The following is a 24,487-nucleotide window of genomic DNA, read 5'->3' as shown; positions in this document are numbered from 1 at the left end:
GTTTGTCCTCAGATTACTGCCCGTCCAAGGAAACCTCTGACTCTCTCTCAAGAATTTGTACTAATTTCCCCACATAGTCTTGTAGCACCTTTTATCAGACCTGGAATTAGGAATATGATACAATTGTGCCCATTTAACTCTTTCACAAATGCCAGGGGGAATACTGACCCGCAGCATCAAAACTTTTTGAAGACAAAGGCAAAATCCTATTGCATTTAAGAAGATCACCCTAAGCAGCACAGGGGACTCTATTCCAATCATCCTTTCTTTCTCCCTTTGCAAGATCATGACAACAATCTTGGCATATCTTCTGCTACCTACAGGCAACTGGAGCTTCCCTATCCAGGAAATTGAAGGAAGGGCGTCACATTAGCCTCAAATCTGACCACCCAAAGTTCACTCCTAAGATAATTCCAAGCGGGACTTGGTGGCCAACATCTCCACTAATCTGCGATCAATGAAATTGAAAACCCATCTGGCAAACCAAGACCTGGCATGAGCCATGCGGTAGGTGTCAGGAAAGAAGTTCCATGGGAGGAAAGTCACATATCCCCAGGCCTACCTCAGACCCCAAGCATTAGGGAGAGCCAGGGTCCCGATACCAGGAACTACAGGAAGACTCTGGGCACGTGCTAAGACACTGTGACTGGGCCTTACCGCATAGAGACAGGTGGACACAAATGGCCACTCTTCATTCCACGCCCACACTCTCCATCTATCCTCCCCCGGGCAAAAATAGCTATAAATGTGGGACGTGGAAGACTGGGAGGCTACAGGCGAGTGAACACCCGTCTGTGGAGGCCGCAAGACCGTCCCCTCATCACCTCCAAATAGGCTAGCTTAGTATCCTCCTCCAGGACTGACCTGTGACATCCAGGTGGAAGGAGACCCTCTGGCCCCCGGCCTCGCAGCTGTACTCCCCGGCGTCTGCCTTGCCCGCCTGCTGCACCACCAGCCGCCGCCCTCGACCCGTGGCCTCCACACGCACTTTCGAGCTCGAACTCAGCTTCTTTCCATCCTTGTACCACGTCACCTCCGTCTGGGCCTGGGCCACCTCGCAGCTCAGCGTGGCACTGGACCCCGCCACGGCCTGCACTTCACTGCGTGCTGGCTGCTCCTTGGCAAACACCTCCTTGGGCTCTGGGGACAGGGAGGGATACACGGGTCAAGGACACCATCTCAGTCAGGAAGGCAGCCCTGGGCAAAAGAGACCTGAGTGGGGAGTCGTGGGGCAGGTGGGTGCGAGGGGTGCGGAGGTGGTGCAGGGGTCAAGCTGGAGACTTCTCCAGGCTCTGCACCAGCCGTGTACCCTGCAAAATTGCCCCTGCCTTTCTCAGCGACAAGTAACACAAGTGATGCATTCTCCCCCGCGTCCACGTATCCTGGTCCGGGCGGTGGGAGGGTGGGGGGAGGATGAGCTTTGGAAGAGACTTCTCCCCTGCTCATGGCTTCTGCGGGGTCACACGCAAGTATCCCAAAGCTTCCCAGATGGGGCCACAGTCTTCTCCATACGTCTAAGCAGGGAACTTTGCACCTGCAGTCCCTGGAAATCACTGAGGCTCGGTGCCTTGGCCTACACTTAGTACGGTCAACTTGTGGCAATCTGGTGGGTGTGCTACCACCTCCCCGTGGCTTTCTTTTCCATTATCTGAGGTATAAAGAAGCTGAGCACCTTTCCGCGTACACTGGGGTCCCCATTACTCTTTTGTTCTTCCTGGTGCAACTATTCAAATTTTTGCCCACTCACCAATAGTAGGCCCTCTCTTCTCTCCATTCGCCTCTAGGCACTCTTTATACATTGAAACACTAGAGAAGGACAGATTGCTAGCTTTCAAGGTTATTCCCAACTGTGGGACTCCCATTTTCACTGTGTGATCGAGTCCTCTGATGAATCAAAATTTTTCCCTTCAATAGTGTCACCAATGTCCATTTCACGCTTGCAGTTTGGAGCATTTGTGTTCCATTTAGGAAATCTTCCTTTACCTTCAGTCTTAAGGAAACCACGGTATCACCAGACTGTCTTTTGGTTTGTACCTTTTCACACTGAGGTTTCTAACCCACCACGAGTGTACTTTTGTGTGTGCTGTGAATTGTCAGTACAGTTTAATTTTTCCCTGTGGGTAAGTGGTCCAACCACTATTTATGAAGACAACATCCCGCCTCGACTTCTCGAACGCACAGCACAGCAACAGATAAAATTGTGACGGCGGGGAGGGGGCTGGGAGACAGACAGAGGGGGGATTTGTCCGTGGTAGTGCAGGAAACCACTGCTGCAAAGAGCTATTTCTGACCTCACTACTACGTTCCTCTGATGCGGTAAATATCGCCACACTGGGATCCCCTTATCTTGAAAACTATATAGCCTCACTATCATTCTTGACAACGGCGCCCAGGAAGGGCTCCCACAGTGCTTCTGCAAGCAAATAGCACATTGGCTGTACCTTGCCTTTGGAATCTGCCTGCTATTCTACCATCTGACCACCCAAAACACAAATTTGCTTCGATTTTCATTGTTAATCAACATCTTTGATTTTTCTCCTCGGATTACTCTCCGTCGATGGAAACCTCTGACCCTCTCTCAGTAATGTGTACTAATTTCCCCACATAGTCTCGTAGCACCTTTTATCAGACCTGGAATTAGGAACATGATACAATTGTGCCATTTTAACTCCTTCACAAAAGTTTCACTTGCCCAGCGTTTCTCACCAGGACTTAGCTGTGGAAATGTCTTCTGCATGTTCATTCTCTTACACCCTAATCTTACTCAACAATCGTACACAGCCTAATAATTGATCCATCGGACTGTCTGAGTTGATAATCACATCATCAGCAAATTCTACCTTGAGTTTTTCTAAACCCTTTGCCAGTGATTTTATGCTCCTCCTGAATCCGCTCAGTGACTACAGAGGCCCACGTATGTTCTCCCTCACATCAAAGATTTCCAGGGACACGTTAAGTGGGATGCTGGTCTTGTTGTTGCTGTTGTTGTAGTTGGAGGAATTTTATTATAACGTTAAAAAAAGAGCCCTTTTTTTTTTTTTTTTTTTTTTTTTGCGGTACACGGGCCTCTCACTGTTGTGGCCTATCCCGTTGCGGATCACAGGCTCCGGACGCGCAGGCTCAGCGGCCATGGCTCACGGGCCCAGCCGCTCCACGGCTTGTGGGATCTTCCCGGACCGGGGCACGAACCCGTGTCCCCTGCATCGACAGGCAGACTATCAAACACTGAGCTACCAGAGTGGCCCAAAAACACTTTTGTACAGTATTTTAAGAATTATATGGCAAGAACTGGTGCTCAGTTTCCTCACACTTTTTGCCTGGGTTTCGGACGATCAAATTTCATCAAGCATTTGATTCTCTACTCGTTCAGAGGACCACATGCTTTTGCATTCAATCTCGTAATGCTAAGCTTTATATCTATTAACTTTGCCAAGCTTCAACACAACGTGCAATCCTGGACTACAACTCTCATCACTGACTCCACCCCGTGGACGCATGGCTGAATTCCTTTTGCTAACATTTCATTTATGATTTTGGCTGTGATATTTGCAATACATACGTCTGGAATTTCATTCATCCTTCCTGCCTTTCTTCAGTGATTCTGGTATGCGTCGATGTCATGTTCTGAATTTAAAGAGACTTATGGAGTGCATCTCCTTTTTCTATCTCTAAGACCATCTCCACAAGCATTGAATAACAGTTTTCCAGGATAGTTTGTAGACTGTACCAGAGAAGTACCAGGTAGTTCTTGGGAAGATTTTTCATTATTCGTCCTACTGACTGACAAGTCATACAACTCTTTGAGTTTTCTACATCTTCTTGTGTCAGTTTTCATACAGTTGTCCAGGATTTAGTCAAACTTCACAATTTTTCAAAGCTTTTATCTTAGAACACTCTCTAATACTCTCCGAATGCCACATTTTACAGAAATGCCTTCTCGGATCTGGGATATCTATACACACCCATAAATAATCGTATGGTCGCACGGTCTCAAACAGTTACGGGTTGGCACCTAGGAGTCAATGTGGAATGGCAGCCCACCCCTACTCAGCATGAAGGCTCTCTTCACAGAAGACGAGTAACCTGATTTCATAGACTGCCCTATGTTCCAGCCACGAGGCAGAGACACTCACTAACCTTTAGGAAAATGCAACGAAATAAAGACTGCTTTGCCAGTCAGAGTCTGCTGCTAGTACACTAACTCCTCATTAGCAAAGCAGACCGATGGGGCAGTAGCAACATTTTCCTTTCTGTTCCTAAATTCATCAATATAACGCCCCAGGGAAAACTGACCTGCAGCATCCAAACTGTTTGAAGACAAAGGCAAAATCCTACTGCATTTAAGAAGATCACCCTAAGCAGCACAGGGGACTCTATTCCAATCCTCCATTCTTTCTCCCTTTGCAAGATCGTGACAACAAACTTTGCCTATCTTCTGCTACCTACAGGCAACCGGAGCTTCCCTATTCAGGAAATTGAAGGAAGGGCATCCTAGAAACCTCAAATCTGATCATCCAAAGTTCACTTCTAAAATAATTCCAAGCGGGACTTGGTGGCCAACATCTCCACTAATCTGCGATCAATGAAATTGAAACCCCATCTGGCAACTCGAGACCCGGCAAGAGCCATGTGGTAGGTGTCAGGAAAGAAGTACCATGGGAGGAAAGTCACATATCCCCAGGCCTACCTCAGACCCCACACATCAGGGACAGCCAGGGTCCCGATACCAGGTATAACAGGAAGACTCTGGGCAGGTGCTAAGACACTGTGACTGGCCCTTATTGCATGGAAACAGGTGGACACAAATGGCCCCTCTTCCTTCCATGCCCACACTCTCCATCCATACTCCTCCCGGGCAAAAATGGCTATAAACATGGGACGTGGAAGACTGGGAGGCTACAGGCCAGTGAACACCCGTCTGTGGAGGCCGCAAGACCGTCCCCTCATCACCTCCATATAGGCTAGCTCAGTATCCTCTTCCAGGACTGACCTGTGACATCCAGGTGGAAGGAGACCCTCTGGCCCCCGGCCTCGCAGCTGTACTCCCCGGCGTCTGCCTTGCCCGCCTGCTGCACCACCAGCCGCCGCCCTCGGCCCGTGGCCTCCACACGCACTTTCGAGCTCGAACTCAGCTTCTTTCCATCCTTGTACCACGTCACCTCCGTCTGGGCCTGGGCCACCTCGCAGCTCAGCGTGGCACTGGACCCCGCCACGGCCTGCACTTCACTGCGTGCCGGCTGCTCCTTGGCAAACACCTCCTTGGGCTCTGGGGACAGGGAGGGATACACGGGTCAAGGACACCATCTCAGTCAGGAAGGCAGCCCTGGGCAAAAGAGACCTGAGTGGGGAGCCGTGGGCCAGGTGGGTGCGAGGGGTGCGGAGGTGGGGTGGGGGCCAAGCTGGAGACTTCTCCAGGCTCTGCACCAGCCGTGTGCCCCGCAGAAGTGCCCCTGCCTTTCTCAGCGACAAGTAACACAAGTGATGCATTCTCCCCTGCGTCCACGTATCCTGGTCCGGGCGGTGGGAGGGTGGGGGGAGGGTGCGCTTTGGAAGAGACTTCTCCCCTGCTCATGGCTTCTGCGGGGTCACACGCAAGTGTTCCCAAACCTTCCCAGATGGGGCCCAGTCTTCTCCATACGCCTAAGCAGGGAACTTTGCACCTGCAGTCCATGGAAATCAGTGAGGCTCGGTGCCCTGGCCTACACTTAGTACGGTCAACTTGTGGCAATCTCTGGGGAGTGCTGGCACCTCCCTGTGGCTTTCCTTTCCATTGTCGTAGGAATAAAGAAGCTGAGCGCCTTTCCCCGAATGACCGGGGTCCCCATTACTCTTTTGTTCTACCTGGGGACCCAGTTCATATTTTTGCCTACTCACCAATAGTAGGCTCTCTCTTCTCTCCATTCATCTCTAGGCACTCTTTATGCATTGAAATACTAGAGAAGGACAGATTGCTAGCTTTCAAGGTTATTCCCAGCTGTGGGACTCGCATTTTCACCGTGTGATCGAGTCCTCCGATGAATCAAAGTTTTTCCCTTCAAGAGTGTCACCGATGTCCATTTCAGCCCTTTGAGTTTGGAGCATTTGTGTTCCATTTAAGAAATCTTCCCTTACCTTCCGTCTTTAAAGAAACCACGGTATTACCGGACTCTGTTTTCGTTTGTACCTTTTCACACTGAGGTTTCTAACACACCACGAGTGTACTTTTGTGTGTGCTGTGAATTGTCAGTACAGTTTAATGTTTCCCTATGGGTAAGTGGTCCAAGCACTATTTATGAACACAACATCCCTCTTCAACTTCTGAAAACACAGAGCACAGTAACAGATGAAATTGTGGTGGCAGGGAGGGGGCTGCGTAGGGGGCGGAGGGGGAATTTGTCCCTGGTGGTGCCGGAAAACACTACTGCAAGGAGCTCTTCCTGTCCTCACTACTAAGTTCCTTTGATGCGGTAAATATCGCCGCACTGGGATCCCCTTATCTTGAAAACTATATAGCCTCACGATAATTCTTTACTGTGGTTCCCAGGAAGCGCTCTCAGTGCACTTCTGCAAGCAAATAGCATATTAGCTGTACCTTGCCTTTGGAAAATTCCTGCTATTCTACCATCCGACCACCCAAAACACAAATTTGCTTCGATTTTCATTGTTAATCAACATCTCTGATTTTTCTCTTCAGATTACTGCCCGTCCAAGGAAACCTCTGACTCTCTCTCAAGAATGTGTACTAATTTCCCCACATAGTCTCGTAGCAACTTATATCAGACCTGGAATTAGAAAAATGATACAATTGTGCCCATTTAACTCTTTCACAAATGCCACGGGGAATACTGACCCGCAGCATCAAAACTGTTTGAAGACAAAGCCAAAATCCTAATGAATTTAAGAAGATCACCCTAAACAGCACAGGGGACTCTATTCCAATCCTCCTTTCTTTCTCCCTTTGCAAGATCATGATAATAAACTTGGCCTATCTTCTGCTACCTACAGGCAACCGGAGCTTCCCTATCCAGGAAATTGAAGGAAGGGCGTCGCAGTATCCTCAAATCTGACCATCCATAGTTCACTCCTACGATAATTCCAAGCGGGACTTGGTGGCCATCATCTCCACTAATCTGCGATCAATGAAATTGAAACCCCATCTGGCAACCCGAGATCTGGCATGAGCCATGCAGTAGGAGTCAGGAAAGACGTACCATGGGAGGAAAGTCACATATCCCCAGGCCTACCTGAGACCCCACGCATCAGGGAGAGCCAGGGTCCCGATACCAGGAACAACAGGAAGGCTCTGGGCAGGTGCTAAGACACCATGACTGGGCCTTACCGCATGGAGACAGGTGGACACAAATGGCCCCTCTTCCTTCCATGCCCACACTCTCCATCCATCCTCCCCCGGGCAAAAATGGCTATAAATGTGGGACGTGGAAGACTGGGAGGCTACAGGCCAGTGAACACCCGTCTGTGGAGGCCACAAGACCATCCCCTCATCACCTCCAAATAGGCTAGCTTAGTATCCTCCTCCAGGACTGACCTGTGACATCCAGGTGGAAGGAGACCCTCTGGTCCCCGGCCTCGCAGCTGTACTCCCCGGCGTCTGCCTTGCCCGCCTGCTGCACCACCAGCCGCCGCCCTCGGCCCGTGGCCTCCACACGCACTTTCGAGCTCGAACTCAGCTTCTTTCCATCCTTGTACCACGTCACCTCCGTCTGGGCCTGGGCCACCTCGCAGCTCAGCGTGGCACTGGACCCCGCCACGGCCTGCACTTCACTGCGTGCTGGCTGCTCCTCGGCAAACACCACCTTGGGCTCTGGGGACAGGGAGGGATACATGGGTCAAGGACACCATCTCAGTCAGGAAAGCAGCCCTGTGCAAAAGAGACCTGAGTGGGGAGCCGTGGACCAGGGGGGTGCGAGGGGTGCAGACGTGGGGCAGGGGCCAAGCTGGAGACTTCTCCAGGCTCTGCACCAGCCGTGTGCCCCGCAGAAGTCCCCCTGCCTTTCTCAGCGACAAGTAACACAAGTGATGAACTTCCCCCGCGTCCACGTGAGCTGGTCCGGGAGTTGGGGGGATCGGGGGAGGGTGCGCTTTAGAAGAGACTTCTCCCCTGCTCATGACTTCTGCGAGGTCACACGCAAGTGTTCCCAAACCTTCCCAGATGGGGCCACAGTCTTTTCCATACGCCTAAGTAGGGAACTTTACATCTGCAGTCCATGGAAAACACTGAGGCTCGGTGCCCTGCCCTATACTTACTATGGTCAACTTATGGCAATCTCTGGGGAGTGCTGGCACCTCCCCGTGGCTTTCTTTTCCACTGTCTGAGGAATAAAGAAGCTGAGCACCTTTCCCTGTATGACTGGGGTCCCCACTACTCTTTTGTTCTTCCTGGTGCAACTATTCAAATTTTTGCCCACTCACCAACAGTAGGCTCTCTCTTCTTTCCATCTCTAGGCACTCTTTATGCATTAAAATACTAGAGAAGGACAGATTGCTAGCTTTCAAGGTTTTTCCCAACTGTGGGACTCGCATTTTCACAGCGTGAACGAGTCCTCCGATGAATCAAAATTTTCCTTCAATAGTGTCACCAATGTCCATTTCACGCTTTTAGTTTGGAGCATTTGTTTTCCATTTAAGAAATCTTCCTTTACCTTTGGTCTTAAGGAAACCACGGTATAACCGGACTGTCTTTTGGTTTGTACCTTTTCACACTGAGGTTTCTAACCCACCACGAGTGTACTTTTGTGTGTGCTGTGAATTGTCAGTACAGTTTAATTTTTCCCTGTGGGTAAGTGGTCCAACCACTATTTATGAAGACAACATCCCTCCTCGACTTCTTGAACGCACAGCACAGCAACAGACGAAATTGTGGCGGCGGGGAGGGGGCTGGGAGACAGACGGAGGGGGGATTTTTCCGTGGTAGTGCAGGAAACCACTGCTGCAAAGAGCTACTTCTGACCTCACTACTACGTTCCTCTGATGCGGTAAATATCGCCACACTGGGATCCCCTTATCTTGAAAACTATATAGCCTCACGATCATTCCTGACAACGGCTCCCAGGAAGGGCTCCTACCGTATTTCTGCAAGCAAATAGCACATTGGCTGTACCTTGCCTTTGAAATCTGCCTGTTATTCTACCATCTGACCACCCAAAGCACAAATTTGCTTCGATTTTCATTGTTAATCAACATCTCTGATTTTTCTCCTCATATTACTACCCGTCCAAGGAAACCTCTGACTCTCTCTCAAGAATGTGTACTAATTTCCCCACATAGTCTCGTAGCACCTTTTATCAGACCTGGAATTAGGAACATGATACAATTGTGCCATTTTAACTCTTTCACAAAAGTTTCACTTGCCCAGCGTTTCTCACCAGGACTTAGCTGTGGAAATGTCTTCTGCATGTTCATTCTCTTACACCCTAATCTTACTCAACAATCGTACACAGCCTAATAATTGATCCATCGGACTGTCTGAGTTGATAATCACATCATCAGCAAATTCTACCTTGAGTTTTTCTAAACCCTTTCCCAGTGATTTTATGCTCTTCCTGAATCCGCTCAGTGACTACAGACCCCACGTGTGGTCTCCCTCACATCAAAGATTTCCAGGGACACGTTAAGTGGGATGCTGCTCTTGTTGTTGCTGTTGTTGTTGTTGGAGTAATTTTATTATAACGTTAAAAAAAGAGCCTTTTTTTTTTTTTTGCAGTACATGGGCCTCTCGCCGTCGCGGCTTCTCTCGTTGTGGAGCACATGCTCCGGACGCACAGGCTCAGCGGCCATGGCTCAAGGGCCCAGCCGCTCCGCGGCATGTGGGATCCTCCCGGACCGGGGCACGAACCCGTGTCCCCTGCATGGACAGGCGGACTCTCCAACACTGGGCTTCCAGGGTGGCCCAAAAACACTTCTGTACAGTATTTTAAGAATTATATGGCAGGAACTCGTGCTCAGTTTTCTCACATTTTTTGCCTGGATTTGGGATGATCACATTTCATCAACCATTTGATTCTCTACTCGTTCAGAGGACCACATCCTTTTGCATTCAATCTCTTAATTCCATGCTTTATATATATTAACTTTGGCAACCTTCAACACAACGTGCAATCCTGGACTAGGATTCTCATCACTGACTCCACCCCGTGGACGCATGGCTGAATTCCTTTTGCTAACTTTTCATTTATGATTTTGGCTGCGATATTTGCAATACATACGTCTGGAATTTCATTCATCCTTCCTGCCTTTCTTCAGTGATTCTGGTATGCGTCGATGTTATGTTCTGAATTTAAAGAGACTTATGGAGTGCATCTCCTTTTTCTATCTCTAAGACCATCTCCACAAGCATTGAATAACAGTTTTCCAGGATAGTTTGTAGACTGAACCAGAGAAGTACCAGGTAGTTCTTGGGAAGATTTTTCATTATTGGTCCTACTGATTGACAAGTCATACAACTCTTTGAGTTTTCTACATCTTCTTGTGTCAGTTTTCATACAGTTGTCCAGGATTTAGTCAAACTTCACAATTTTTCAAAGCTTTTATCTTAGAACACTCTCTAATACTCTCCGAATGCCACATTTTACAGAAATGCCTTCTCGGATCTGGGATATCTATACACACCCATAAATAATCGTATGGTCGCACGGTCTCAAACAGTTACGGGTTGGCACCTAGGAGTCAATGTGGAATGGCAGCCCACCCCTACTCAGCATGAAGGCTCTCTTCACAGAAGACGAGTAACCTGATTTAATAGACTGCCCTATGTTCCAGCCACGAGGCAGCGACACTCACTAACCTTTAGGAAAATGCAACAAAATAAAGACTGCTTTGCCAGTCAGAGTCTGCTGCTAGTACACTAACTCCTCTTTAGCAAAGCAGACCGATGGGGCAGTAGCGACGTTTTCCTTTCTGTTCCTAAATTCATCAATATAACACCATTGGGAATACTGACCTGCAGCATCCAAACTGTTTGAAGACAAAGGCAAAAGCCTACTGCATTTAGGAAGACGACCCTAAGCAGCACTGGGGACTCTATTCCAATCCTCCTTTCTTTCTCCCTTGCAAGATCATGACAACAAACTTTGCCTATCTTCTGCTACCTACAGGCAACCAGAGCTTCCTTATCCAGGAAATTGAAGTAAGGGCGTCGCATTAGCCTCAAATCTGACCATCCAAAGTTCATCCTAAGATAATTCCAAGCGGGACTTGGTGGCCAACATCTCCACTAATCTGCGATCAATGAAATTGAAACCCCATCTGGCAACCCAAGATGGCATGAGCCATGTTGTAGGTGTCAGGAAAGAAGTACCATGGGAGGAAAGTCACATATCCCCAGGCCTACCTCAGACCCCACGCATCAGGGAGAGCCAGGGTCCCGATACCAGGAACAACAGGAAGACTCCGGGCAGGTGCTAAGACACTGTAACTGGGCCTTATTGCATGGAAACAGGTGGACACAAATGGCCCCTCTTCCTTCCACGCCCACACTCTCATCCATACTCCTCCCGGGCAAAAATAGCTATAAATGTGGGACGTGGACGACTGGGAGGCTACAGGCAAGTGAACACCCGTCTGTGGAGGCCGCAAGACCATCCCCTCATCACCTCCAAATAGGCTAGTTTAGTATCCTCCTCCAGGACTGACCTGTGACATCCAGGTGGAAGGAGACCCTCTGGCCCCCGGCCTCGCAGCTGTACTCCCCGGCGTCTGCCTTGCCCGCCTGCTGCACCACCAGCCGCCGCCCTCGGCCCGTGGCCTCCACACGCACTTTCGAGCTCGAACTCAGCTTCTTTCCATCCTTGTACCACGTCACCTCCGTCTGGGCCTGGGCCACCTCGCAGCTCAGCGTGGCACTGGACCCCGCCACGGCCTGCACTTCACTGCGTGCTGGCTGCTCCTTGGCAAACACCTCCTTGGGCTCTGGGGACAGGGAGGGATACACGGGTCAAGGACACCATCTCAGTCAGGAAAGCAGCCCCCGGCAAAGGAGACCTGAGTGGGGAGCCGTGGACCGGGGGGTGCGTGGGGTGCGGAGGTGGGGCGGGGGCCAAGCTGGAGACTTCTCCAGGCTCTGCACCAGCCATGTGCCCCGCAGAAGTCCCCCTGCCTTTCTCAGCGACAAGTAACACACGTGATGCATTCTCCCCCGCGTCCGCGTGAGCCGGTCCGGGGGTTGGGGGTGTCGGGGGAGGGTGCGCTTTGGAAGAGACTTCTCCCCTGCTCATGGCTTCTGCGGGGTCACAGTTCCCAAACCTTCCCAGATGGGGCCACAGTCTTCTCCATACGCCTAAGCAAGGAACTTTGCACCTGCAGTCCATGGAAATCACTGAGGCTCGGTGCCCTGGCCTACACTTAGTACGGTCAATTTGTGGCAATCTCTGGGGAGTGCTGGCACCTCCCCATGGCTCTCCTTTCCATTGTCTGAGGAATAAAGAAGCTGAGCACCTTTCCCCGAACATCTGGGGTCCCCATTACTCTTTTGTTCTTCCTGGTGACACTATTCAAATTTTTGCCCACTCACTAATAGTAGGCTCTCTGTTCTCTCCATCTCTAGGCACTCTTTATGCATTGAAATATTAGAAGGAAATATTGCTAGCTTTCAAGGTTATTCCTAACTGTGGGACTCCCATTTTCACTGTGTGATCAAGTCCTCTGATGAATCAAAATTTTTCCCTTCAATAGTTTCAGCGATGTCCATTTCAGCCCTTTTGTTTAGAGCATTTGTGTTCTATTTAGAAATGTTTCCTTAGCTAAGTCTTTAAAGAAACCACGGTATCATCGGTGGGGTTTTTTGTTTTTACCTTTACACTGGGTTTCTACCCCACCACGAGTTCACTTCTCTGTGTTGTGGGAATTGCTAGTACAATTTAAGTTTTTCATATTGTTACTTGGTACAAGCATCTGATGGGGATACTCTGATAAAGTTCCTCATTGCACAATTCTTCTAGGACAGAAACTGTGGGGTCATTATGGGTGCATTCCTCATCCCTCCCAGATGAGGCCAGAGTCTTTTCCCACAGGAAAGTGCAGGGCATGTTCTCATCTGCAGTGAATGAGGTTTGCTGAAGTGCTACCCTCACCTACTCTCATTGTCAGCAGTCTGGTGGGAGTGAAATGTACCTCCTGTGGCACTCTTTTGCATTTTTTGTGATGATTCAAAATAAAGACCCATTTCTGATGTTTTTGGTCATCAGTGTTTGGTCTTCTGTGGTGTCACTGTTCAACGTTTGTGCCCTATTTTCAATAGCACTGTCCGCCATTTGTATGTTCACTTTAAGGACATTTTTATACATACGAATGCTAGGCACTGACAAGTGTGTGTGTTCTAAATGTCTTCCACATCTGTGTGGTTTGCCTTTTCAGTACTTCATGCTATCTTCTGATGAATCTATCAATACATATTTAGTTTTAAGGTAGTCAAATATGTCAAATTTTTTTCATTATGGTTAGTGCACTTGTATTTTACGAAGTCATTCTTTGGGACTTCCTTGGTGGTATAGTGGTTAAGAATCCACCGGCTAATTCAGGGGACACAGGTTCAAGCCCTGGTCCGGGAAGACCCCACATGCCGCAGAGCAACTAAGCCCGTGCACCACAACTGCTGAGCCTGCTCTCTAGAGCCCGTGAGCCACAACTACAGAGCCTGCGAGTCACAACTACTGAAGTCTTCACACCTAGAGCCCATGCTAAACAACAAGAGAAGCCACCGCAGTGAGAAGCCCGCACACCACGGTGAAGAGTAGCCCCATCTCGCCGCAACTAGAGAAAGCCCGCATGGAGCAACGAAGACAAAAATAATAAATAAAATTTTTCTTAATTATTTATTTTAAAAAAGAAAGAAATCGTTCTTTAGTCTGAGGTAATTAAAACCATCTGTTATCATCTAAGAGTTTTATGATTTTCCCTTCTATTCTGTGGTGTTTAACCCAACATGAGTTGACCATGGGGGATATGAATTACTAGCCTGATCGTTTTTCTATATGGTTAAATGGTTTAAGTGTCATTTATTAAAACCATGTTGTCTCTACTCCTTGCATGATTCCACTTTTTTTTTAAAAGAAAGGAGCAGGGGAATGTGGGCATCCATTCATGTGCAGATTTGTGTCGGAGATCACTACTCTGGTCCCTTGGTCTGTGTATCTATCCTTGCAATGAGACACTATTGTATTCATTACTATAGCTTTATAACAATCTTGATATTGGTATAGCAAATAACTCACTTTTTGCTCTTCTTCAATAGTGTATTGACTGTACATGGTCTTAGCAATTTACTTCTGAATTTACAAAATCCCCACTAAACAAACATTTGTTTGGATTTTAATTGGTATTGAACATTTTTTATTCTTCCCTGGATTTCTACCCAACTATTTAGAACTTCTTGACTGTCTCTCAAAACATTTTTAATAATTCCCCCCCACACACAGAGCCTCTCACCACCCTTTGTTAGATTTGGAATTAGAAAATGATTCTTTTGATGCTATTGTAACTCTTTTAAAAATTTCATTTTCCAGATGTTTATTGCTACTATGCAGCCGTAGAAGTGTTTTCTTCATATTGATCTTTTTACATGGTAATCATTCTCAACTATCTTATTAAGTCTCATAATTTATCCTTTGGATTAATCATATTATCCATGAATTCAACTTTTGTTTCTTCACACGTTTATGTCTTTTACTTTCTTTTCCTCCTATCTCTGTTGTACAATGTTGGTTAAAAGTAGTAACAGTTGGCTTCCTTGTCTGGTTCGCTATCTCACAGACAAACTTTCACTTTTTTGTGTGCAATTAGCTGGTTTGTCTGCAGCGTCATTTATCAGATTACGAACTGTTTTATTTATAATTTGTTAAGAATTTTATATCATGAATTGATGCCAACTTTATTAAACTTTTTTCTGTATTTATAATGCCAAATCTTACCAAATACTTTATTCTGCATGTCATGAACAGATTGCTTTACTAATGTTTCTAGTGTTTGAACAGCCTTGCATTTCTGGACTATGACTTTTATCACAGTGTATTACCAATTTTCCTCTTAATATATTGTTAAATTTATTTTAATAATATTTTGTTTCAGATATTGGTCTTGATATCCATAATAGGTTGGTCTGTAATTTTAATTCTTAAAATTTTTTTGTCAGATATTTGTATCAATGTTATGCTATCTACATGAAACAAATCAGAGACTGTTTATCTCCATTTTCTATTCTCTAGAAGAATATCCATGAACATGGATTTTCTTTCTAAAGTATTTCATATAATTTACCAGTGGAACTACTGGGCTTAGATCTTTCTCTATGAGAAGATTTATCGTTATGGTTCCAATTATTTAAAAGATTATAGGACTGGGCTTCCCTGGTGGCGCAGTGGTTAAGAGTCCACCTGACGATCCAGGGGACACGGGTTCGTGCCCCGGTCTGGGAAGATCCCACATGCCGCGGAGCGGCTGGGCCCGTGAGCCATGGCCGCTGAGCCTGCGCGTCCGGAGCCTGTGCTCCACAACGGGAGAGGCCACAACAGTGAGAGGCCCAGGTACCACAAAAAAAAAAATTATAGGACTACTTGAGTTGTTGAATGTTTCTTGTGTCACTTTTTACATAGTTTTCTAAGAATCTGATCAATTTGTCAAAACTTTCACACTTATCGCCATGAAAAAATATTGTCATATTCTTCTAAAATACCATTCTTAAAAGATATATACATGTTGGTATAGGAGAAGCTACTATTCCTCTCCAAGTCTAAATCTATAAATCAGACTCCATAGGGAATTCTGACATAGAATGTTCTAACAGAAAACAAAAGGAAATCACTATTTGCTTTGAAAAGAGAATTCCAGACCTCACATGTGCATATCTCAGGCACATAACGACCAACCCTCTGGTCTCTGTTTACTTTGCACACATATTGCAAGAAAAATGGATCTAGATTTTGTTACATGTAGATGCACAGATAACTTCTGTATCCACGTGCAAGGAAGAAAGAGTGTTCAGAACACCTAAAACTTTGATAATCCATAGTTCAGTCTTGAGATAAATCCAAGTATGACTGTGTGGCAGAAATTTCCCCTTGTCCTGGTTTCATGAAATTCAAACATCTCTCCCTAGTGTGAACCCACATGCGTTGCTAGGTGACGGCATCTAGGAGCTGTCAGGACATCCAGGAGGAGCAAATTCACATACCCACAGTTAAAAGACATCTGGTCTACCTCAGACCCCAAGTGCAAGACAGAACCAGAGTTCCAGACACCAAGGAATACCCAGAAGGTTCTGGGCAGATGCTGGGAACTGAAGACTGTGCATTACTGTGTGGAAACACCACTCAGGGTTTATAGGAACACCATTATCCCTTCTGTTCACAGCCTACCCATCCAGCCTCCCTTGGTCCAGCCATGGGTATGAAAATGGGAGGTGGGAGGACGGAAGGCTAAAAGAGATGAAGTCTAGTGGGAAGATCATCAGGTCTGTTAGGGGATGCAAGCCAGTCCCATCACCTCCACACAAGGCTAAGTTACTACCTCCAAGGACTGACCTGTGACATCCAGGTGGAAGGAGACCTTCTGGCCCCCGGCCTCACAGCTGTACTCCCCGGCATCTGCCTTGACCACCTGCTGCACCACCAGCCTCCGGGTGCAGCCCTTGGCCTCCACATGCACTTTTGAGCTTGAATTCAGCTTCTTCCTGTTCTTGTACCACATCACCTCCGTCTGGGCCTGGGCCACCTCGCAGCTCAGTGTGGTGCTGGCCCCCACCACGGCCTGCACCTCTTTATGTGCTGGCTGTCCCTTGATAAACACCGCAGAGGACTCTGGGCACAGAAAGGGAGACACAGTGTCAGAGACACAAAGCTGGTACCAGCCTGGGAGACCAAAACTTAAAAGAGTTCAGTAAATTTTCTCCTTGGAGCCAGTGATGCCATGTGCCCAGGAAGGTGTAGAGTTGTGTTTACAAACATATATCTCAAGTGTACATTCTGGTGATGTTCTGACACAAGGTCAATTCCTAAGGCTGGAGGAAAGTGGCCAAAGTTATTCTAGCATCTGTCACAGCTAGTTCATTGTCTTTCCCATGTGACAGTCACCTCTGGCAGGCAGGTTGGGTTGTGTGCACTTGTATCCCCTATATGTATAAATACATATAGGATCTCAGAGAGTCCATGCTGTATATGCAGTCATTCATTCATTCATTCATTCAATCACTGATGCAACTAATGTCAGTGGAGGGCCCATTATCTGCAGGCACTATGGTGGTGCTGGGAATGCTATACCATAGCTGGAAACATGAGTAACACAGTCTCTGTTCTTACAGATCTTACCTTCTACTGAGGAAAAACAAACAAACATACAAACATGACAATGATTTAATGCTACGGTCAATGCTGTGATGAAATAAGACAGAGTGATGCGCTAGAGAGAAGGGACTGACAGTGACTTAGATTTGGTGGTCAGAGAAAATCTTGGTAAGGAGTAATGTTTAGGTGAAGTGCTAAATGATAAAAGGGAGGCAGCTTTGATGAAAGCTGAGGGGAGTCATTCTAACGGAGATGAGAGCTAGGGCCAGGGCTCTCCTAGAAGGATAGATGTGAAGTGAGTGAGGAAGGTAAAAGGGAACCACACTGGGCATCTGATTTTCTCCTCTGGACACTGCTGCTCCTTAGTACAGCATGACACTAAAAGGCATAGGGCTGCTACTACGAAACAGGAAACCTGGTCAGGCTATGTACACCTTGTATAAGCAGAAAGATAAAGTTAGAGATTGAGGATCCAAGCCTCCAGGAAGAAGAGATCTGGTAGAATTGAGCCCCACACTCAGCCACATTCCCCTCAAGATGTTTGATGAGCTCCACAACTGCATGGCCCAGGAGACTACGAAGCCAAGCAGAAAACCTCTGAAAACTAGAGCAGACTTTTTAGCACCTTGCATTACCAGAGACAGAGATTAGAGTTGAGTGTCTGCCTGAAAAGAGACCCCCCTCCATACCCCAAGTCTCTGTAGAAATCCTTGGAGGACTATGCCCAGGAATGGGGGCAAACCAGAGATAGATGACCCTGATCAAAACGGTAATGCAGCCTTGAGTCAGTGCAGTCCTTGAAGAGACTAAAGTTCTTAGTTGTTCTCTCCCTCTCTAGCAAAGGAAATACTGATCCTCTGTCTGAAGTAAGATAACATCATCCATATTCAAAAAGTTTTCTCAAACGATGTCTGACAGTCAACTGAAAATTCACTGGCATGCCAAGGACAAGAGTGAATAGAAATCCAAAGAAAAGCAATATCAGATGATCAGACCAGGATATAACCATGATAATATTTCTTTAATGTGAAAGAAAAGAAAATATATCAAATACAAAAATTTTACTACAGAGTCTAGAATCTATAAGAAATTAAACAAATGGAAATTATGAAACTGGAAAATACAATAACTGAAAGTAAACACACTATAAATGGGTTTGACAACAGATTAGATATAGGAGAATAGAAAATTAGTGGATTGGAAGACAGATCTAAAGAAAATATCCAGACTAAAGCAGAGAGAGAAAAAAAATTAAGAGGTGGAGAGAAAGAGAGATACATATGAGACATGTGAGAAACCACACTCTATGGTTGAGGAAAGACAAAACTCCACAGACTCAAAATGCTCTGCAACCCTAACCAGGATGAATACAAAGAAAATCACACCTAGGTTCATCAATGTAAACTGCTGAAAATCAAAATCAAAAACAATACCTTAAAAACAACAGGAAAATTTAAAAATGACCCTTGAGGGAACATAATATGTATGACAGTAGATATTCCAAAAAAATACATGGAATCTGGAAGACAGTGGAATAGTCTCTTAAAAACATTTTTTTAAATATGGGCAGGGGATTGTTAAACTGTAATTTGATAACCAGAGAAAATAGCCCTCAGAATATTGGGCCTAAATCCTGGCTCTGTAATTCTCTGGCTATGTGAACTTTGGCAAGTTATGGAATTTCCTTGTGCCTTATCTTAAAATGGGAATAATCAGAATTCCTCTTCCTGAGGTGGTTGTGAAGTTTAGACAAGTAAAAAGACAAGAAGCACTTCATAAAATCTGGCCCTTGGCATGTAATTAATACCCGCTAGCTGCTATGTGGTAAGTTTTATGAGAAAACACACTTTTAGGTGGCATGACCACACACCCCTACTCCCTAATAATTAAGCTGAGGAACATAAGAAGGACCTCAAGGAACCCACCTGTGATGTTGAGGTGGAAGGAGATCTTTCAGCCCCTGGCCTCTCAGCTGTATTCACCCAGCATCTACCTTGCCTACCTGATGCGCCACCAGCCTCGGGGTGCAGCCCTTCCTTGGCCTCCACACACATTTTTGAGCTTGAACTCAGTTTCTTTCCCTCCTTGAACCATATCACCTCTGTCTGGGCCAGGGCTACCTCACAGCTTAGCATGGTGTTCACCCCCACCTCAGCCTGCACTTCCCTGCATGCTGGATGCTCCTTGGCAAATATCAGTGTGGCCTCTGGGGACAGGGAGGAAGACGAGACAATCAAATTTCTAGAACTGGATGAGGGCCCACCTTCCAGATCTCAAAACCATGATGCCTTGGCCACAAGACAGTTCTATTCCTAACTTTCTCAACACAGAGAACTTCACACTCAGAAGATGTACAAAGCAGGGAACAGGTTAGTTCTCAGAATCTGAAGGCTCCCAGTACAATAATTTTCACACTGGTAAATGTTACAGTTCAGGCTCTGGCATCTACTTAGCACCTGTGATCTCATAATTACCCTAACAAAGAGAGGCATCATTTGTGGCTGGCATATCATAGCATTGGTATTTTCAGGGAGAATTTCTTATACCATGTCACCAAGAACAGGCAATACCCCTGAGTCACAGGAACATTAATATGTTAATGCAGTCTACAACTTCTAGCAGGCCAGTCACCATTAGTGTAATCAAATCCTTGGCCTTGGGAATCAGATGCTGCTTTTTATTAACTTACTCTATTTGCTTGACATCACATTACTCTAGAACAGAGGTCCCCAACCCCCAGGTCACAAACCAGTACCAGTCCACAGCCTGTTAGGAGCTGGGCCTCACAGCAGGAGGTGAGCAGTGGGTGCGCAAGCAAAGCATCATCTGCTGCTCCCCATTGCTTCCCATTGCTCCCCATCACTCACATTACCACCTGAACCATGCCCCCATTGCTTGCATTACTGCCTGAACCATCACTTGCATTACCACCTGAACCATCCCCCCCATAGCTCGCATTAGCGCTTGAACCATCCCCCTTCCCTGGTCCGTGGAAAAATTATCTTCCACAGAACTGGTCCCTGGTGCACAAAAAGGTAGGGAACCACGCTCTAGAACCCATTCTACCACTCTAGACTTGATTTTCTTCTTTATAAAGTATATTCATTTGTAATTCTTTCAGTGAGATTTTATGAATGATAAATTCTCTCCATTTACTCTCTGAAAATGTCTGTATTTCACTTAACTTTTGAATGATAGTTTAGCTGGATACAGAATTCTAGATCAACAGTTATTTTCCCTCAGTGCTTTGGAGACTATAACATCTTTTCTGTGCTCTTCATTGCTGTTGAAAAATCTACAGGAAGAATAACTATCATCCCATTAATCTTTTTTCCCTTTGGAGGTTAAGATCTCCTCTTGGTTTTTGGCCTTCTGGAATTCACTAGCTATGACTTTTTTTTTTTTTTTTTTTTACAATTCCCATTATTTCTTATGAATCTTGAAGTTTAGGATTCATGTCTTTTACCATTTCTTAAATTTCTCCACATTATTTCTTTCATTATTTCATCTTCCTCATTATCTCTAGTCTCTCCTAGAAGTCCTTTTAGACATACGTGTGGCCTTCTACTTCTCTTCTATGTCTGTCATTATCTCTTATTTTCTACCTCTTTGTGATTCATCCTGAGTAATTTTCTCAGATCTATCTTCCAATTCAATAATTCTATCTTCAGCTATGTCTAATTTGCTGTTTATCCCTCCACTGAATTGTTATTACAAAAGTTGTGTTTCTTATTCAAGAAATTTCATTTGGTTCTTTAAATCTGCCTGTTCTTTTCCCTAGTATTTCACTTTTTCTTACATTTTCTAGTCTTCCATACATATCTTTAATCATTTTAAGTAAACTTATTTGACATACTCTTTCAGATTGTTTTTCTATCATCTGAAGTTCCTGAGTGGAACTTCTGATCTTCTAATACTGCTCTTGTTTGTAAGTTCCAACTCTCATTTATATTGGATCATTCTTCTGGTGCTTAGATAATTCCTTTTATTTCTTATATGACTTAAAATACAAATGCATAAACAATAATTATAAAACTATAAAGTTAACGGACACACTATGTATGAAGACATAACTTGTGACATTAACAACATTCAGCTTGGGGCACAACCTGTAAAGAAGCAGAGATTTTCTATTGAAACTAAGATGATATAATTTCAAACTTGATTATTACAAAGTTAGATGTCAATGACAATCCCCAGGGTAATCACTAAGAAAAAATGAATGTGCATATACATAAAGAAATGAGAAAGTAACAAAAATGGCACACTAGAAAAAATAAATTAATCATAAATGACAATAATGGAGAAAATAATGGCAAAAAGATATGACATATAAGAAACAAAGAGTAAAATAGCAGAAGGAAACACTTTCTTATAAGAATTAACTTAATACTTATTAAGTTAATTAATTTAATACTTATTAAGTTAATTAAGTATTAATTAACTTAATACTTAATTCTTAAGAATTAACTTAATTTTTAAAATGCTGTCTACAGGAGATTCACTTTAGATCCAAAGATACAAATAGGTTGAAAGTGAAAAGATACTCCATACAAATAGCAATCAATAGAGACCTGAGGTGGCTATATTGTCAAACAAAAGGAAAAAAACATTACAAGACATTATATTTAATATATACAGATATAGATTAAGGATGTTATACATTGATTAAAAGGGTCAATTCATCAAGAAGATATCACAACTATAAACATAAGCACAACTAACAGGAGAGCTCCAAAATATATGAAACGAAAACTAAAAGATTAAAGGGAGAAATAGACAGTTCTCCAAGAATAGTCAGAGACTTCAGTACCCTACTTTCAATAATGGATAGAACAACCAGACAGATCAATAAGGAAATAGGACATGAATAACACTATACAAGAAACTAGACCTAACTGACTTACAGAGGACACTTCACCCAACAGCAACAGAAGACACATTTTACTCAAGCACATATGGAACATCCTCTAACACAGACCACATGTTAGACCATAAAACAAGTCTCAATAAATCTAAAAAGACTGAAAGCATACAAAGAATCTTTTTGATTATGATGCAATGAAACTAGACAGCAATACTAGAAAGAAAACTGGAAAATTTAAAAGTATGTCAAGGCGGACCTTGAAGATGGCGGAAGAGTAAGACGCGGAGATCACCTTCCTCCCCACAGATACACCAGAAATACATCTACACGTGGAACAGCTCCTACAGAACACCTACTGAAGGCTGGCAGAAGACCTCAGACCTCCCGAAAGGCAAGAAACTCCCCCACGTACCTGGGTAGGGTAAAAGAAAAAAAGAAAAGAAAAAACAGAGACAAAAGAATAGGGATGGCACCTGCACCAGTGGGAGGGAGCTGTGAAGGAGGAAAAGTTTCCACACACTAGGAAGCCCCTTCGCCGGCGGAGACTGCGGGAGGCAGAGGGGGGAGCTTAGGGGCCGCCAAGGAGTGCACAGCAACGGGTGCGGAGGGCAAAGCGGGGAGATTCCCGCACAGAGGATCGGTGCCGACCGGCACTCACCAGCCCGAGAGGCTTGTCTGCTCACCCGCAGGGGCGGGCGGGGCTGCGAGCTGAGGCTCGGGTTCCGGTTTCGGACAGAGCGCAGGGAGAGGACTGGGATTGGCGGCTTGAACATAGCCTGAAGTGGTTAGTGCACCATGGCTAGCCGGGAGGGAGTCCGGGGAAAAGTCTGCACCCACCGAAGAGGCAAGAGACTTTTTCTTCCCTCTTTGTTTCCTGGTGCGCGAGGAGAGGGGTTTAAGAGCGCTGCTTAAAGGAACTCCAGAGACGGGTGCGAGCCGCGGCTAAAAGCGCGGACCCCAGGGACGGGCGGGAGACGCTAAGGCTGCTGCTGCCGCCACCAAGGGGCCTGTGTGCGAGCACAGGTCACTCTCCACACCCCTCTTCCGCGGAGCCTGTGCAGCCCGCCACTGCCACGTTCCCAGGATCCAGGGACAACTTCCCCGGGAGAACGCACGGCGGGCCTCAGGCTGGTGCAACGTCATGCTGGCCTCTGCCGCCGCAGGCCCGCCCCGCAGGCAGTGCCCCTCCCTCCCCCCCGGCCTGAGTGCGCCAGAGCCCCCGAATCAGCGGCTCCTTTAACCCCGTCCTGTCTGAGCAAAAAACAGATGCCCTCCAGCGACCTACACGCAGAGGCAGGGCCAAATCCAAAGCTGAGCCCCTGTGAGCTGTGAGAACAAAGAAGAGAAAGGGAAATCTCTCCCAGCAGCCTCAGAAGCAGCGGATTAAAGCTCCACAATCAACTTGATACACCCTGCATCTGTGGAATACCTGAATAGACAACCAATCATCCCAAATTAAGGAAGTGGACTTTAGGAGCAAGATCTATGATTTTTTTCCCTTTTCCTCTTTTTGTGAATGTGTATGTGTATGCTTCTGTGTGAGATCTTGTCTGTATAGTCTTGCTTCCACCATTTGTCCTAGGGTTCTATCCGTCCATGGTTTTTAAAAAATTTTTTTCTTAATAATTAATTTTAATAACTTTATTATACTTTACCTTCGTTCTTTCTTTCTTTCTTTCCTTCCTTCCCTCCTTTAGACAACGAATCATCCCAAATTGAGGAGGTGGTCTCCGAGAGCAAGATTTTTGATTTTTCCCCCTTTACGTCTTTTTGTGAGGGTGTATGTGTATGCTTCTGTGTAAGATTTTGTCTGTATAGCTTTGCTTCCAACATTTGTCCTAAGGTTCTATCCGTCCCTTTTTTTTTTTCTAAATAAGTATTTTTTAATTCAATAACTTTATTATACTTTATTTTATTTTTACTGTATCTTCTTTCTTTCTGTCTTTTTTCCTTCTTTCCCTCCTTCCTTCCTTCCTCCCTCCCTCCCTCCCTCCTTTCTTTCCTTCTTTCCTTCTTTCCTTCTTTCTTTCTTTCTTTCTTTCTTTCTTTCTTTCTTTCTTTCTTTCTTTCTTTCTTCCTTCCTTCCTTTCCTTCTTTCTTTCCTCATACTTCTACTAATTCTCTCTACTTTTTCTCCCTTTAATCCTGAGCCGTGTGGATGAAAGGCTCTTGGTGCTCCAGCCAGGAGTCAGGGCTCTGCCTCTGAGGTAGGAGAGCCAACTTCAGGACACTGGTCAACAAGAGACCTCCCAGCTCCACATAATATCAAACGGCGAAAATCTCCCAGAGACCTCCATCTTAACACCAGCACCCAGCTTCACTCAACGACCAGCAAGCCACAGTGCTGGACAAT

General features: G+C 45.7%; 2 protein-coding genes across 2 annotated transcripts in view; both read right to left on the bottom strand.

The window, feature by feature from the left end:
* OBSCN (obscurin, cytoskeletal calmodulin and titin-interacting RhoGEF) overlaps positions 1–24,487 on the bottom strand; it is a gene marked incomplete at both ends in the record, with an annotated part of 178,879 nt that overhangs the window by 138,486 nt on the left and 15,906 nt on the right. The gene's annotated exons all lie outside the window — the stretch shown is intronic.
* Positions 11,490–23,145, bottom strand: LOC307183398 (obscurin-like). The gene is made up of 3 exons (XM_079915838.1): positions 22,972–23,145; positions 16,509–16,784; positions 11,490–11,904 (listed from the first exon to the last, which is right to left on the bottom strand). Exons 2-3 carry the CDS (start codon positions 16,672–16,674, stop codon positions 11,600–11,602), a joined length of 471 nt encoding a protein of 156 aa, XP_079771964.1. The 5' UTR covers positions 16,675–16,784; positions 22,972–23,145; the 3' UTR covers positions 11,490–11,599.

Source organism: Stenella coeruleoalba, assembly GCF_951394435.1.
Source record: "Stenella coeruleoalba genome assembly, chromosome: 3".
Taxonomy (NCBI): domain Eukaryota; kingdom Metazoa; phylum Chordata; class Mammalia; order Artiodactyla; family Delphinidae; genus Stenella; species Stenella coeruleoalba.
The sequence above is the reverse complement of the archived record's forward strand: the minus strand, read 5'-3'. Positions and strand labels throughout refer to the sequence as shown.